Source organism: Phocoena sinus, chromosome 3 (assembly GCF_008692025.1).
Source record: "Phocoena sinus isolate mPhoSin1 chromosome 3, mPhoSin1.pri, whole genome shotgun sequence".
Taxonomy (NCBI): domain Eukaryota; kingdom Metazoa; phylum Chordata; class Mammalia; order Artiodactyla; family Phocoenidae; genus Phocoena; species Phocoena sinus.
Genome location: NC_045765.1, coordinates 109,620,349 through 109,638,649, shown reverse-complemented (window position 1 = coordinate 109,638,649; position 18,301 = coordinate 109,620,349). Strand labels below are relative to the sequence as shown.

Below are 18,301 nucleotides of genomic sequence, written 5' to 3'. Positions count from 1 at the left end.
GAACATTTGTGTACAAGTTTTTACGTGGACATATGTGGTTTTTTTTCTCTTGGTTATATAATTAGGAGTGGAATTGCTGCATCATATAATAACTCTGTGTTCAACATTTTTGAGGAACTATTTTCCAAAGTGGCTGCACCATTTTACCTACCAGGAGTGAGAGGGGGTTCCAGTTTCTCCACATCCTTGACATGTTACTTTCTCCCTCCATCCTTTCTTAAACTTCCGAAGCCAAAATTTTCTAGGAATTCTCCAGGTATCACTGGGAAGCATTAGAGGCTCTAACACCCTCTTCTCCCTCAGGATGTTGGGGAAGAATGTCCTCAGGGAAGCCATCCCCATCACTCTATTTGAAACCGCTGCCCCCAGCATCCCTGACCCCACTGGGTACTCCCCATTCCTCTTCTTCATTTTTCTCCCCAGTAGTCATCACTGTTTGACACGCTGTATTTGATGTGGATCACCGTCCATCTCCCCTATTAGAATATAGTCCCTACCACCCACAGCAGTGTGGCGTGAAGGAGCCACTCACATGTTTGTTGTACAATGAGTCTTAATGTCTATCCTAAGTTATTCTAATGTCTATCTTAGGTATATCCTCAGGCACAACAAATTACGATGCAACAGAAACTTTGGATTGGTCAAAGAAATCTCCAAAAGGAATCAAAAAGAACCTCCATGTAGTGACAGGGAAAGTCAGGCCCATCATGTATTGTCCATCACGTAAGTTAAAAAACAACCCGCAAGGGGAGAATATGTGTAATCACATTTATGTTTTAAAAATTATATAGGCTAGGGCTTCCCTGGTGGCGCAGTAGTTGAGAGTCCGCCTGCCGATGTGGGGGACACGGGTTTGTGCCCCGGTCTGGAAAGATCCCACATGCCGCAGAGCGGCTGGGCCCGTGAGCCATGGCCGCTGAGCCTGCGCGTCCGGAGCCTGTGCTCCGCAATGGGAGAGGCCACAACTGTGAGAGGCCCGTGTACCGCAAAAAACCAAAAAACCAAAAAAACCAAAAAAACAAAAAGAAAAGCATGCTGACAGACTGTCAGGAACGTGGATTGTTTCTGTGAAGATGAGTACAGCAGCACTTGGAGAAGAAGTTAGTTGACTCCAAGAGATCTGATCTTTGGGCCGTAAAGAATAGGATGTTTTTAACAAACAACCCAATCCAAAAATGGGAAGAAGACCTAAAGAGACATTTCTCCAAAGAAGATACACAGACTGACAACAAACACATGAAAGAATGCTCAACATCATTAATCATTAGGGAAATGCAAATCAAAACTACAATGAGATATCATCTCACACCAGTCAGAATGGCCATCATCAAAAAATCTACAAACAATAAATGCTGGAGAGGGTGTGGAGAAAAGGGAACACTCTTGCACTGCTGGTGGGAATGTGAATTGGTACAGCCACTATGGAGAACAGGATGGAGGTTCCTTAAAAAACTACAAATAGAACTACCATATGACCCAGCAATCCCACTACTGGGCATATACCCTGAAAAAACCATAATTCAAAAAGAGTCATGTACCAAAATGTTCATTTCAGCTCTATTTACAATAGCCAGGAGATGGAAACAACCTAAGTGTCCATCATCGGATGAATGCATAAAGAAGATGTGGCACATATATACAATGGAATATTACTCAGCCATAAAAAGAAACGAAATTGAGCTATTTGTAATGAGGTGGATGGACCCAGAGTCTGTCATACAGAGTGAAGTAAGTCAGAAAGAGAGAGACAAATACCATGTGCTAACACATATATATGGAATTTAAGAAAAAAAAAATGTCAAGAAGAACCTAGGGGTAAGACAGGAATAAAGACACAAACCTACTAGAGAATGGACTTGAGGATACGGGGAGGGGGAAGGGTAAGCTGGGACGAAGTGAGAGAGTGGCATGGACATATATACACTACCAAACGTAAAATAGATAGCTAGTGGGAAGCAGCCGCATAGCACAGGGAGATCAGCTCGGTGCTTTGTGACCACCTAGAGGGGTGGTAGGGAGGGTGGGAGGGAGGGAGAAGCAAGAGGGAAGAGATATGGGAACATATGTATATGTATAACTGATTCACTTTGTTATAAAGCAGAAACTAACACACCATTGTAAAGCAATTATACTCCAATAAAGATGTAAAAAAAAAAAAAAGAACAGGATGTTTTTAAAAGACTTTTTTTTAACAACTTCTAAAACATCTAAGACAACGGGGGCACTCACTTGAACCAGTTGGTGACGGTCATCATCACATAGAGGGAAGCCAAGAAGAATACGAAGTGGAAATAGGCATAGCTGTAGACAGTGCTTCTCTTCTCATCATAAATGACCCTCGGGCCCTCTTTCACATTCTGCTGCTCTTCTGTGTCTGTGAACCACAAAGCGAGCACAAGCCCAGTGAGTGAACACACGCATGTTTACCATTTTCGCAAAGCCACACTCGCTAGTTTCCATCCCAGGGGCTGTTGAGTAGAAAAGCTGTCAAAAATCATTTGTACCCTCAGGCAATTTCATCTATGCCATAAGCCCCAAACGCCCACCTCACCCCAAAACCTTCTATAACAGGATGAGTTACCTAATGTCGGTCACGTTTACTTTAACAGACGAGAGCCCTTAAACACACAAAACGTATTATAAGCTCAGAAGAAAATGAGAGGGCAGAGCAAGAGCTCTCAAGCCCCTGGGATGCTCTAATTCAAGAAGAAAAGTAAGCTGAACGAAATAAAATTTCCAAATTATCATTCCTTTAAAAAATGCACCTCCTGCTCCTTGAAATCTCACTGGGTAATGTAACTTATATAAACATGACCCAAAATATAGACTGTTCTTCGCTTGCCAGAATATCAACACAAACGAATCCCGGCAACCCTTTGGGAAGAATGTGTAAAGTATAACACATAACAATAAACCAGCTCTGGAATAAGAATTTCCTCTTACCACTCAAGTTATTTGTGCCTGAATCCCAAATGCCTACAGACTAGAGCTACAGGTCTGCAGGGCCACACGGAGCACAGAAGGAAAGCTGTCTACTTACCCTCTCCACCAGAGCCGAAGCAAAAACAACACCGGGCTACCTGCGAGGGCAAAACCAACAGTCAGGTGGCTTGCTTTCTGCTTTTCTGTCTCCACATTGGTTAAGAACTAAAGGCCACCTATGTGCCAAACCTTCTCCACCTGAACTATATCCCAAGCCCCGAACTGCACGCTTCACTCCTTCGAAAGGTTCTGATTACGTGTGTTCTTCCAAGACGCTCTGGGCGCTAGTGACAGGAAATAAGGACATGGAGGTGAGCCACCCAGATCCCGTTCCAAGGTGCTCCCTTAGTGCTTGCTCAGCTACTGCGAGGCTCTAGAAGGCAGCTCCAGGCCTTGCCCCAGCTGTGGGTTGCCCCACCCTCAAGGGAGCCTATCCTGGGCAACCCACACAGAATGACCGCTCACAGCAGGGCTGTAAAGGCGCAGCCACTGACCCCTGGGGGACAGCTCTGATGGGTCGTGTATCTGCTCCGAGTGCCCGGGGGGTGAACAGTGGCTCTGTCCAGCCTGCAGTGCCCTTCGACCTCACCCTCTGCCCCATGCTGCCCCCTTCCCTCCTTCCACATGTGTTGATCCCTAATAAACATCTGCATATCAGGCTCTGCCTCGGTGGCTGCTTCTGGAAAACTCAACCTGGAACACAAAGTGAATGAGACAAGGTCGCCACACTCATGGAGCTCACTCCTGGTGCTTTGCTCTACTTGCTACTTGATGAAATCCTCTTCAGCGCCTGGGGCTGGGATCATTATCCTGTTTACACGTGAGGAAACTGGGGTCCTGTGGGCTGAATAACTGGCCTGAAGTCACAAAATTAGGTGACAGACCTGGGAGAGGAACACAGTGAACCCCAATAGGCAGCACGTGGTATGTAGGAGATGGTGGGGCTGACAGACTCAGAAAGGGTAAAACAACTAAGGGATCTGGGGCCAGGAGGCCTGCCCACATTTCCTATTAAAATCGGGCTCTGAGCTGGCTGCCTCATGGGGGCAGGGGTGCTGGAGACAGCGATGGATGGGATGCTTTCCTTTAACAGTCCTTGGTTCCTTCCAAATGTCATGCCATGTTTCTGACCTACTCAAAACAATAAACGATTTAAAAAAAAAAATCAGGTTACGAAAAATTACTCCATGATTCCAGAAGTACTCTGGTAAACAGAATAAGAAATGCTACACACGCCAAGACAGTCTGCGAAGTTCTGGGTCCTCAGCACCTTCCGGCTAACAACAGTTTCACGACAAAGAACAGAGAGCCAGGGGCAAGGACGTAGGAGCTTGAGCCTTCGTCCCATTTCTACATCTCAAAGCCAAGCCCTTTTTCCTTCGTGCATCAAGGAAACTTGTCATAGAGGGATTGGCTCTGACAGAATCTTGGATCAAGTGATACAGTCTAAGATTCACTAATTCATTCAATGGGGCTAAGACATGGTATGCTGGGGTCCCAGTTCTTTTGAAGCTTAAGTTACAAGAAATGACTAACTCTCTCTTTCAAAGGCATATCTTGTGAAATGTGAGGCAAGGAGTTAGCAAACCAACTTCCATCCTGTGTGCTCTCCAGTTCAGAGGGAAACGCTGGGGCTCTTTCCTTGGAATGCGAAGAAAAACATCCTCCCTTAAATCTAACTCGGAGACTTGCTGTTCTTTGCACTTTAACTGTGTACACAATGGGGATATTGAAGCCAGAGCGGTCCAACCTCAGCAGGGGGGTGACCCAGTCAGCGGTGTGAACGACCACTTGCCTTCTAGAGGCCATTCTCTTCTGGAGAATAGGCAGTAACCCATTCAAACTCAGCACAGTTTTCTCCTTCTTCAAGAGACAGAAAGAGCTGGTGAATGATACTGGCAGACTGACAACCCCTCATAATGGTCCACTATCTCCAGGTCAGGTGCAGGGAGGACCATCCCCAGAGACCCACTGCAGAACAAAGTGCGCATATCTGGACAGACGCCAGGGCTCTTCCTCCATGCAGCTGGGGCTGGACGCCAGGCAGAATCAGAAGAGAGCAGCTGAATCTCGGGCAGTGGTGGTTAGGAACACAGCACAGACTCTGGAACCGGAGGGCACGGTTTACACGCTGGCAAATCAAAAGTTTCAAGGACTTAACTTTTCCCCCTTCTGTGAAATGGAGATAAAACCCTCCTTGGGTTTCTTTGGAGATTAAATGAAGTCACAGATGTAGCACTTAGAACACAGCTAGTCTTAGCCATCATCGGAACCTCCTGTTCGTTCCATTCTTGGGGTCAGGGCTGAGTCTCTTCCTGGCTGCCTCCATCTGATCAGACCTTTTGTGACCTTGGTGGATGTTCCACTGAGGGCCCCAGAAAAAAGACGTTTGCACAAGAAAGAAAATGACATTCTGCTGACTGACAGGCAAATGCTGACCAGCCTGGTTCTTCGGACGCCGACTGTTCACCATTCTTCGCCCCATGGGATGGCCCGCCTGCTGGCGCTGCTGCAGTTAACAAACTCACGTACAGACAGTGCCCAGCAGGGCGGTATAGAGCGCAGGCGCGTTCCTCCCCTCTCCTTCCCACAGCTACCCTATGACATCATGGCCGTGCCGTGTACGGAGAGCGCAGACAGGTAAAGACGAGGGGGATTGGCTAGAAGTTAAGACAACCCGCACACATTCTGTTACAACAGAGGAAACGAGCAAAGGGCAGCCCAACGAGCTACCCAGGCCTCTGGTGGGAGTGGGGCGGCCGAATGCCACACCAGAGGCCAAATTTGTTGGAGGAAGATCAAGGATTTATTTTAATCCTGTAGTATATTCAGGACATTTCTTTTCCTGGACGAAAACTGTATTCCTTCCTGAGGAGAAAAATGGGATCGTGGAATACAGACCACTAAGGATGCAAATAAACACATAAAAAGCCTTCTGAAAAATGGGTCTTCCGAGATGAAGCAGGGCCAGAAAAGGAAATGAGCTTACTTCCAGGTCAGGAGCTGCGTACCGCCCCTGCAGAGCATCCGAACTTGATCTGGTCGTCGATGTCAAGCTAAGAGATAAACAAAAAAGGTCAGCAAGGCCTATTAACGTGTTATATCGCATAGAAGGAGGGCAGAGTCTCCTGGCGGAGGCTCCAGTGAAAGGCTCACTCTAACCTACAGTCCTGCTTAAATAAAAGTTGTCTATTCTAACAACCCACTTTATTCCAAAACCTGTTTGATGGCTGATGTTTTTTTCCCATGTTGCATGAGATCATTTTATGCAAAGAGAAGTTTATAGGTTAAAAAAGATAAAAGTCATTTTTTTGATCCTATTATCTTGTTTTTCACTATTGGTTTCCGCTTCTCCTCCCTCAAATGCCAATAATTTTCAGATTTCATTTTTATCTTTCCCCTCCCTTTGACTAGTCTCACTTAGAAGGGATCAAAAGCAATGAAAGAAGCCAGAAATGGCAACAAAACGCAAAGGCATGAAAAGCAAAGGTCATCACTATTTTCTGTGATAATCAGCCTTTGGCAGAGCAAGGTTTTCTGTTTGGAAATTCAGCACAGAGTAGTTATCAGTGTGATTAAAAAAAATTCTTCCTGCCACTCTCCCCATGCCTAGAGAGGTAAAATGTTATAAAATCTGGCTTACAGGGGTGGTAAAAAAAAAAACAAAAACAGTATTTATTTTTCCTGGGGGAAAAAAGGACCATTTTAAGCAAATAGAAAAATATTCAATATATATGAATAATCTTTACAGATTGATTTAGCAAATATTTACCGAAGGTGTGCCATGCGCCAGGCCCTGTTCTAAGCACTGGGGACTCGAGGAAACACACAACAATCCCTGCCCTCCTGCAGCAAATGCGCTAGCCTGGGGGCGGAGGGGCTAGTGGAGAGGCAGGAATTAGCAGACTCATTTCAACCAAATAAACTGCAAGACACAGCACTACCTTCTCTGCTCATTCTCATCCTCTCTCCCAAGGAGAGAAGAGATCAATGAGATGCAAATAAACAATAAAAAGTTTTCCTCATAAAAAGGTCCTCTGGGATCCAAGAGCATTGCTTCTTTTGTGGTCCACTCAAGTCCGATGCCATCACTTTCACTTCTGCTTTGAACAGATGGATGTTAATGGAGGCCCACTCCACTCCCACTTCCTGACTTTGAACCTGGTCTGAGGAATGACAGGAACAATTCCCAATGGCTGTGCGCCCAAGAAACACATACATCTTGCTCCTGCACTCAAGGCATGCTACATTTTGTGCATATGAATTATGATTTAACACAGTATATTGTTTCCATGGAGGAAAATGTAACTTAACTTTAGGAAGAGATCAATATCTGGAATTTTCATCTGAAAGATGATATTTATTCTTTAAAAAAGTTCAAATAAATATTCCATTTCATAAATTCTTGGGAATAAAATGGTTTCAGAAAAGCAAAGCTTTTGATCCTGGCACCTCTGCCACTTTGCTTCCATCATCAGAGAGCACTTTAAAAGGGGAAGCTTTTGTTCTTCTAAAAATACCTATAATCAGTTCATCATTAGTGACATGTGACTTCTATAAGTAGATGTTACCATAAAATAAGGTCTTTATTCAATCATGGCCTTTACCCACAAAACACTCTTCTTAAAATTACTGAGAAAATATTGTTTTTACAAACTCTTTAAAAGCCTAGGAAATTCTTATTGTCTGCACTCTGGCTATTACTAAGACCCATCTGGTCAGCACAAGACAACAATTCCCGGATTATCCATAACCTCTTCCCTTCCAGGGCTAAGGCCTGAGTGACTTTAACCCAGTACTTCCTGTGGGGGTGGGAGGAGCCTGACAGCATTTGGTTGGGACAATGCTTCAGTGGACAGAGAAGGTCTAATCACCTTATTTGTTTACTATCTTGAGCCCTCTCTCACCAAAAGCCAGGGGCATCTTGCAGTTGTTGTGACAACCAAAAAAAAAAACGCCTCCCTGCTACCCCCAACCCCTCCCAACCTCTGTCATGCCCAGAATCTCTTCCATATTGGAAGAATGATTTGCAATGCAGGTGCCCCTCCACATCTGCTTCAGCGGTTCGGGAACTGGCCAAACTCCACTTGGTCACAGAAAATCTCTAGACAACACGTCCAGACTTTCCTATCGGAGACCACAGATTCTGCCCCCGACAAACTTACAGGGCCCTTGAGAGATCCCGTGACTGTTCTCAGACTTGGTATAATCAAGTTCAGTTATGTTCCCAGTGGAAACCAGAGTTGGTGGAAAGGGGTCCTCAACATGTTCCTGATGCAGAGACATGAAAACTTCTAGCTGGCAGGTTAGGCAGTAACAGGATTCCCAAAAGGTACTCCCCCCACCCCCTTCTTAAATAAAAGCAGTAGGTCCAGAACACACCAAAAGAATAGATAACCCTCCTTGATTTGCCAACTTTTCTCCATTTAAACCAATCTCTCCAGTGCCATCTTACCAATCTTGCACCTATTTCCATATGGTCTGCTATAGTGTTGTGAAATGTCCCATTTGGAACTAGCAAGTTGTTTGACCTTTATTAAAGATTCTTAGTTTTTCCAATTTTGTTCTCAAATTCCTAAGACAGCTGAAAAAAGAGTTATTTTTTTTCTCTTAAGCATAGCCAAAACTGAAATAGCCGGGAAACATTTTACAGCACAAATGCCTCCTAATGATGCAATTATGCAAGTCATCCAGCTGATTGTTCCACCTAAGTGAAGGACCTTACTCCAAGTCTTCCGGGGGGGTGGGGGGGGGGGTGGGGGGGTGGGGGGGTGGGGAATGACTATGAAGCTGTCTCTCCCAATATGCCAGCAAAGGAGATGTAAGGAAAGGTTTCCTGAACTGGGGGAGAAATATAGGAGCAGTCTCCACATGTCAATTTTCCTTATGTGTACAATGAGGGAATTGAACTTTTCTTTTTTTTGGGGGGTGGGCGTGGGGTGCACAGCTTGTGGGATCTTAGCTTCCCAACCAGGGATGAAACCTGGGCTGTCGGCAATGAAAGGACAGAGTCCTAACCACTGGACCGTCAGAGAATTCCCAAGAGGGAACTGAACTTGATCGACTCCATGATCCTGTCTCATCTGACAGTTTGTGAACTTGAATCCAACAGAATAACAATTTCAGTCAAAATCTAGAGACCAAGGAGGGACTTAAGGAATAGCTGGAGGAGGCCAGGGCCTATGACAGCAAGGATCCAGCCTAAGCGGGTACAGGGGCACCCGCTTATAGAAGAGCCATCGGGGGACTCCTGACGGGGTCCGGGCTGTGACATTGCTTTACAGCATAATGCCTGGGTACAGTAGAAGAGGCTTTGGGAGAAAGGGCAGCCTCAGTTGGAAAGCTGGCGAGTGAGTTTTGGCTGAGCCCTTCTTCCAAGCTAAGACAGCCAAGAGTAAAAAAACATCCTCATAGTGAGTGCCCAGAAGCAGGACTTGGGACAGAGAGCCAGAAACTGAGACTGGAGGTCATCATGAGAGTCTCCTAAAGAAGTGTTTGAGAGAGAGAGAGAGAGAGAGAGAGAGAGAGAGAGTGTGTCGGGGGTGAGGAGACTCCAGTTGGGTGAGAACATAGCACAGTGAGCCTCTAAGATCTTACCAAAAAAAGTTAACCCCAATCCCAAGCAATCCTGGACTTCCATTGAAAACAGGTGATTTCTTCTCCCTTCAACGCACACACCACCCAATCTTCTGGCTTCCTACAGAGTCTATGGAGAATTCTAGATATTCCTGCAATCATCTTCAAATGACAGTTTTCGCCCAGGCAGTGCAGCCTCCTTCTGTAGTATCTTCCAATCTCTCAATCCTCTGAGTCTAGGAAAGTCAAGATTTGAAACACTCCTAATTGGGTTGCCTCTCACACCTCCCTGTTCAAGGCCCTCCTAGGCTGAACTCAGTACCCCTTGAGCTCCAAGATGCTTGGTATAAAGTTCTCAAAGCCCATTCCTCCTGGAGCTGTGGTGGGTAATCAGAGCAAACATCAGTCACTCAGACACCCTCACCCCACCCTGTGCAGCACTTCACTGACCCCTGAGGAATCACCTGTCATCACCAGGCAGTGTGTCCACGCCATGTGTTACACCAATACCCTGGAGCTGCCTGGCTACTCCTCATCTCCACTCGGTGTGGCTGCTGTTTTCTGTCTCCTCGTTCCTTTGCACACTATGGTTTTGCAGTTTGATTACCAGCATTCAAAAATGTTTGTTGGGCTTCCCTGGTGGCGCAGTGGTTGGGAGTCCGCCTGCCGATGCAGGGGACACGGGTTCGCGCCCCGGTCCAGGAAGATCCCACATGCCGCAGAGCGGCTGGGCTCGTAAGCCATGGTCGCTGAGCCTGCGCGTCCAGAGCCTGTGCTCCGCAACGGGAGAGGTCACACCAGTGAGAGGCCCGTGTACCAGGAGGCGAGGGGAGGACACTTTGTTACTGGCATTTAGACAGATGTTAAGTAGCAGCTGTCAGCTTTGAAATTTGTTATCTTTTGGGAATATCAGATTAGACCATACCAACCTCCACTAAAGTGCCTCTAAATTCCAAAAGGAGCAATGTTTTATTCATCATTTCTCACTCAAGGGTGGCAGTGAAAATCTAACAGGGTGGAAATTCCACACCACAAACCAACACCACTGGTGGCAGTTCCATCAGCACATTAAATAGCATTTTTGCCATCTTTTCCATTGATGGGCTTATAGCAAATCTATGCCCTATTTTTATCTAAGGGCACAAACATTTTTTATCATGCAGGATTAGGCATTCAGCAACTCAAAAAACACATGATTTTATTGTATCCAATATCTTTACAGCCTTTTCTTTTCTGATAGCACAAACAAAAGAAACACTAGCTCATTGTAAAAAAAAAAAAAAAAAATTTTTTTTTTAGAAAAAAACATTATCCCTAATACCACCACTCTTACAAGCTTGGTTTATCTCCTTCCAGGAGTTTTTCTACATGTGTAAATACAACTATATTTTATTTTAAAAATGGAATATTCTACACTTATAGTTTAGTAACCTACTTTCTCCTCACTGGATTTACCAATACAGAAAAAAATGTGAGTGACAAATTGCAAAATTAGCCATGTTGCTGACACTTCTCCCCAAAGCCCAACAATAACAGACTCAGGAAGGAAAAACTTAAGAAAGGAAGGGCTGAGAATCAGCATTAAAATGTGGGTGGCCTTTATGGCTTTCCTGAAAACATTCATTGATGAGGGCCCGAATCAGTGAACAAGTATGGAATTAATAACGGTGCAAGGCCAGAAACCGGTCACCACAGTCCCTTCTGCTGCATCATGGAAAGGCTGTCACCACATCACAGACAGGCTGAGAGCTTGCACGCGTTTGAAAGCTTGATGCATGACTGTGAACACGTGCTTTATAAAACTCAGTTCTCTTGTCTACGTCTGTCGTCTATGTCTGTTGGTCCCTCTCTGTGGCATTAGGGGGTGTTAGAAGCTCTAAGAGAAAAAGCCAACATGCTCTGAGAGACATTCTATTTATACAAGCTATCACCACCAGGATAGTACAGTTTTGGCCAGAGGAAGATTACCACGTGCCTGTGACTAGCTGAAATTTTTAGACACTGAAATATAACAAACGAGGGACTTCCCTGGTGGTCCGGTGAGTAAGACTCCATGCTCTCAATGCAGGGGGCCCAGGTTCGATCCCTGGTTGGGGAACTAGATCCCGCATGCATGCCACAACTAAGAGCCCACATGCCGCAACGAAGATCCCGTATGCCGCAACTAAGACCCGGCATAACCAAAATAAATAAATAAATAAATACACATATATATATATATTTTTTTTAAATAAAAATAAAGAAGAAATATAACAAACGAAATGTAAAACACAGAAGTAAAACCTAAACATGAAAGGGTTACTGTCAAAGGGAAGCTTGATCATCAGTGAAATATGTACCTGAAGTAAGAAACTTATCATTCCTACCCTTTACTTTTCTCCTTCTCGTATCTTCTACAGATTTTGAAGGTGGAATAAACCTCACCCCAAGCATCTGCAACACAGCCTGTTTATGTATCACACTTACTTTTGGAGGAATGACTTCGCCTCCTTAATAGCAATGTGGGTTTTAGCATAAAAGAAAAGGGATGTTTCCTGTCTTTCCTGGACCAAGCACAAAACGACTGTGCATGGAGTACTTTGTACTCTTTCCATCAACAAGAGAACAAACGATATTTCCGCTGGAGTAGAAAGTTGCCAAAACATTCTGGCACATTCCACTTCTTCCTCACTTTGTGCTCCCTTACCCTCCAAAAATGCTTTAGCAAGTAGTACTCAACTGTCTGTTAAAGCATTGCAACGTACCATATATATTTATTTTATTTACCACATAGAAATACAAGTTAGGCAAATGAAGTCCGAACACCTAGATTGCATGCTGTAATACCACCTTTTTACTTCAGGCTACATTTTCCCTCTTCCTCAGATGGTATTTGTTTGGCTGCCTCATACCGCCAAAACGTATTTAAATTCTCCTCTTATACTTTTAAAGTCTGCAAAGATGGCCTTAGGTAACTCCTGAAACTTACCAGGAATACAAGATGCACGCACACAACAGAGTGGTACCCAGTCCAGCAACCAAGTTTTTGTCTCTGTACAGGTCCTGACCAAAGTCAGGCACGCAGATGGTGACATTCTTCCCATGTTGATCTAGAACTTGTGAAGAAAAGGGAAAGGAATCAGAGCCACATTAGAAAAGCCCGCTGTAACTCAGGGATGCATTCACTTTGGGAAAATTCATGCAGTGCAGAACACTGAAGACTCAGCACTGGAAGCTTCTCCTCTACTGTCCCACTCGGCTCAGACTAGATTGTTACTACTGTGAAGCACCCTCTGCCACCTAGGAAGCCTCTCGGAGCAAGACCCTCGGGTTCCAGCTTAGTGCTAAAGGGATCTTCAGTCCCAGGACTTTCTAAGAGTCGTGCTATTTTTCAGTACCATTGAAACGATAGTAAAGAGTAAACTTAGGTCATTTTTCAGTTGATTGGGCAGTTGATTGGCAGGTAGAGTGCAGCTAACTGAGAGCATCCTCCATGTCTATCCTCCCTGGAGGAGTGTCAAGACTATTACATCAAACAGGAACCTGCAGGAACTGCTATCTGGCCGACAGCCTCCACCCAGATGAGAAGTCATTTTACTGTTGGTAATAGGACAGTCATGACATCTTACGGCTGTAACCTGGGAACCTCCTCAAGTGGTCTAGAGCTTTAAAAAATTGTGAGAGGCAAAAAAAAAAAAAAAAAAAAAAAAAAAATTGTGAGAGGCTACATAACAAAGATTTGGATCATATTACCATCACTAGTCGTTTACTTTTTATCTATCACAGAGTCTTCAATTTTGAACACCCAAGCTGGGTCTGTTTGCCAACTCTGCCCCAAAATAAGGAACATAAACATAAAATAACAGGCTAGAAACCATTTTACAAACATGCACATTCTAAGAGTTTAAAGTTGGACTAAAATTATTACTGGTGCTCCCACTTGAAACTGTAAACTGTGTGTGCTGTGGTTTAAGGAATCTTTATTCTTAGGCCAATGAAAATTTTCTTTACAAAACTGACCAAAATATGAACTTTGCTATTTAAGTAGTACCACCCAAAATTAAAAATAAAAGTTTTTTTCTGTATTTAAGTGATACCTGCCATTAAAAAGAAAAATGTTGTAACCAAAAACCCCGTTAAGTTAAAAACAGAGATTAATACATAAACAGTCAAAACACTCATAAAAGTCTTAAATAGAGTAGACTTAAATAAACTTAGAGTCAAGAGAGATTTAAAAAAAAAATATCCAGGATAGACTATACTTAATATAAGATGTACAATTATATTTGCATTGTACTATAAATAGCTATAAAGGCAAGACCCATATGTAGTACATGTATATGTTAAAAGTTTCAAATTATCTTTGCATTTGCTTTCTAAATTTAAAAAAGGAAAACAACTTCAATTTTCTATTCTAGAGAAAAGAGAGTACATGTATTTCACCTGATGTATATAAGATAAAATGTACCCAAACATACTCACATGTATATGAGTATACATTTATATACACATTTATATATCACAAAAGTGATAAAGATGATGAAATATAATGAGTTTGGAAATCAACACAAGAAAATTTGGTCCTTTACTGGGAAAGCTTATAATATAATAGTGCTTTTATAGTTCTCAAATATTCATTGCAACCACTCTACAAGAATAATAGGCACCCTTTATATAGCACCTACTACATGCCAGGAACTGTACTTATACTTACATACACACACATACTCATTGAAATCTTAAAAACCACCCTATAAAAGAAGAATTTTATTTAATTATCTTCTTAAAATAATAATTAAAATTCTTATTTTAGGGGATTCCCTGGTGGCGCAATGGTTAAGAATCCACCTGCTAATGCAGGGGACACAGGATCGAGCCCCGGGCCGGGAGGATCCCACATGCCACGGAGCAACTAAGTCCGTGCGCCACAACTACTGAGCCTGTGCTCTAGAGCCCGTGAGCCACAACTACTGAGCCTGAACACCACAACTACTGAAGCCCGCGCGCCTAGAGCCCGTGCTCCGCAACAAGAGAAGCCACCACAGTGAGAAGCCCACGCACCACAAGAAAAAGCAGCCCCCGCTCCTGCAACTAGAGAAAGCCCCGCATGCAGCAACAAAGACCAGATGCAACCAAAAAAAAAAATCTTATTTTAAAGGCGAGATATCTAGGGAGACAAAAGTGACTTCATACAAGTTACTTAAGTAGCAGAACCACTCCCATGCTCTTTCTACTCTCTGTTACAGTCAGAGAAATGATCACCTAAGAAAATTAATAACCATCTAAAAATAATAATTAAAAAAATAGAGCAAAAATTTTTTTCTTGAATATTTTTGATTATTTCTTGAACATTTGAGTATTTCTGAGCAGGAAAATGCAGATTAGGCCTCAAAGCAAACTCAACAGCCCTCCTTAGTTCACGTCTTTCCTGAACAGCAGGAAGACTCAGGAGAAGGAAGTTTCATGTTCATATCCCATGTTGAGGACCTCATTTAATGAAGAAGTCTAGATCATCTCTCTATTTTGATGTGTTGTATCCCTGATACTTAAACGATAGCTCACAGAGACATAGTGCTCACTCCAAAAATGACAACATTCATCCTGCAAGCACAGGCTCCCTAACAAGCTGGCTTACCTACTTCTACAGGTTTGCTGGACAGAGCTGAGAACGTGAGATACGTGACGTAGCAGCTGATGAGACCCGACTGCAGTAACCCAGAGTGCGGCTGTCCTGGAGAATGAGAAGAAACAGTGTTTTAAATCAATGATAAGAAAGCATATGTGCCTTAAAAAAACAGGTCTCCCCCAAATGATATCCCTCCAACTTGGAGCCCCACCCTTCAACGTAAGAAGAGGTACGTAATGTGTTTCTCAGATGACACCAAAACATTTGGGGAGGGGGCGGGGCGGGGAGTGATACACTGAACCTAACTGCTGTTTTAGAGATGACAAGTTCTACCGAGTTCTCTCCCAACACCCTATTTTGATAATAACTACAGCTGTACTGAAACATATTGCCTGGTCTCCGTGAGGTTCATAACATTAGTTCTTAAATCACAAAACCTCCAAAGAAAATTTACCATCGTTATTTGTGAGATCACATAGTTTAGTGGGGTAAATGATGGATTTTATAGGGAGGGCCTGGATTCCAGATGGGGAGAAAGCTCGTATCTGTCAATGGACAAAAAATCCTTTGGGAATACCAGAGCTGGTCCAAACCAAAGAAGAAGGCTATGGGACTGAGCATTCACTAGGAAAAGGGCTTCAATGTTACAATACTTAAACTGTTTGGATGGTTGAGAGTAACCAAGATGTGATAAAAGGGATTTATCCTTTTTTTGGTGAAATTTTCAACCACCTGCAGACATAAAAGGATTTAGTTTCGCCCAGTCTTCCATTTGATTAAATTTATTCCCAGAGTTATAATTATTAAATTATAATGACCAATAAAGGTAAAAAATAGGCCCTTTTATAATGTTGCTCTTTGGCATGGGAATAAGATTCACCTTAACAATTAATGGCATTAAACCAAATATTTCAAAATATTATAACTATTTCAAAAAGTAGGATTTAACCCAAAGAACATTTTAATCTGAATACTAATGCTTTAGGAAATTCTTAATTGATCAATTAAAGGAACTGGAGGAGTAATAACCATCTCAATTTCAATAATGAACTTCCATCATCTCTTCCTTTTAGCTTTGGAACAACCATGAGCAAGATCAGGCTCACAGGTTTCTGTTGGCTTCGCAGAGGAAGGATTGGGGTATGAGAACGGTTAGCTCCCGGAGCTAGCTGCTGGCAGAGCCAGGATCAGATTTCCTGCTTCCTGACTCTGGGACCACGCTGTCCTCAATTTGTGGTCCACAGTGGTCTTAAGTGAAAGATGAGCCCCAGACCAGCTCCTTCCGTAGCCCTCTCACTCATTCAAGTTTTACACAGAGATCACAGGGAAGAGCTGAGTATCCACTAAAGGTGTTTTCCATTGAAAGGCTCCTTGTAGTACATTATGTAATGGCAACATCTATCTCCTTATTTATTGGCTTCATTACACTCAAATCTTGGACACAAGGCATGCGTGACTATCACATTTGCCCCAGTGTGGGGCATGAAGGGGACACTGGGGTCCCACCTTTCCTATTGCTGACCCACCCATGGTAAATTAAGGAATGACCATAATTTCCAAAAAGGGAGGGGTGTTGCTCAAAGACATTTATAATATGAATAAGGAAGAATGGAAAAAAAACTCTGCTTACGATTTTGGACACAGGGTGAGATGGCTACCACTGAAATAAGCAGACACAGGCCTCCGTTTACCCCCAGAAGAATTTTATTTTCCAGGCAACCATCTTTCTGTGTATAAAACACTGCCATCAAAATCAAGCCTCCCGTGGCGATGGAGTACATGATGAGAGTCACCAGGGACAGAGAGGCGTACCACAGCTTGTTGCTAGCTGTGCCTGCGGTCCTGTTTCTCCAGGAAGTGGAGAAGAGCAAGGGGAGAGAAGACAGGTCAGTTGATTCTCCGACAGCATCTATCATCCCTCAGGCATTATTCACTAATGCTATCAGGCCCCAGCCCATAGTAATGAGTTATCCAGAAGGCCTATCATTTTACCCACTAGAAGCTAGAAGGTACAGGTAAATATGCAAAAACTTCTTGGCTCAAGGATAGAATTTTTTCTAAACACTGATAAAATTCCATCTTTGACTCAAGTGTATTCATCAGCTAAAATGAATACACCACAGACTTTATTCTAGCTTCCCCGTTCTGGATGTCAATTACCCCGGGACAGGTTTTGGCAGTATTAAAAAGTGGCTCTTTGCTGGAGTTGGAGTTTTCCCCATAAACACAGAGCCTGGAGGTGCCAGTCTCTTAGCCAAGTGCTGCAGCTCCTGCTGACACTCATCTTCCCTTTAGGGAGAGAGAAGCAAATGAACTTCACCCGGAGAAAGACTGGCTGACCTCAGCTCTTCCGTCTCTGCACTGAAAAGGAGAATCTGTACCAGTACTGCTTCTCCCAAACAATGCCAGGTATGATTAAGGAGAAGTTTGACATTAGAAAAAGTGAAGACAGGAATTCCCTGGTGGTCCAGTGGTTAGGACTCAGTGCTCTCACTGCCAGGGGCCCAGGTTCAATTCCTGGTTGGGGAACTAAGATCCCGCAAGCCTCGCAGCACGGCCAAAAAAAAAAAGGGGGGGTGGGGTGGGGTGGAGAATAAAATCAGCCGGGAAAAGAGTAGAAATTTTAATGGGATTTACAATAAAGAATCTAAAAGAGGAGGTTAATGTGCCCTCTGGTTTATGTAAACATTAATAAAGGGATGGGAGAAATAAGTAGTGATTTAACAATCTACAGAAACCGTTCAGAACAAAGAAAAGAGGGCTTATTGATGCTAGATGAAGAGGACAGAACAACAGGGGGATGGACTGAATCACTGTCATCTGCCTTACGATTCAATTGCCCTTTGTAACCACACTCTCACAAGCCTTCACAGAGAAAGCAACATACTTACTGTCTTCACAAAGCTGGAGAGTGTTCAAGCAACCCAGCTAAAATGTTTCAATTATGAAGTTACTGCAGCCCGGAGACAAAGAAAACAGGGAGGAAAGGCCAAAATGACAATGACCATCATATTCCTGAAACGGAGCCAGGTGCTCCGAGGACCACAGAGTTATTCTAACAGGGAAGGCACACAAAGCAAATGAAGAGAAAATGAAACTAGAGAAAGGAAGGAGCCAAATGGTCATCGACAACAGGGA

At 43.6% G+C, this 18,301-nt stretch overlaps 1 protein-coding gene across 3 annotated transcripts in view; it reads right to left on the bottom strand.

Moving 5' to 3' along the window:
* Nucleotides 1-18,301, bottom strand: part of SERINC5 (serine incorporator 5) — an 87,139-nt gene that overhangs the window by 5,093 nt on the left and 63,745 nt on the right. For all 3 annotated transcript variants that reach the window (XM_032625857.1, XM_032625856.1, XM_032625858.1), the window contains 6 exons: nt 16,794-17,005; nt 15,173-15,268; nt 12,527-12,653; nt 5,972-6,038; nt 3,041-3,080; nt 2,230-2,374 (listed from right to left, as the gene is read on the bottom strand). In XM_032625857.1, coding sequence (XP_032481748.1) covers nt 2,230-2,374; nt 3,041-3,080; nt 5,972-6,038; nt 12,527-12,653; nt 15,173-15,268; nt 16,794-17,005 — 687 coding nt within the window. The remainder of the gene's footprint in view (nt 1-2,229; nt 2,375-3,040; nt 3,081-5,971; nt 6,039-12,526; nt 12,654-15,172; nt 15,269-16,793; nt 17,006-18,301) is intronic.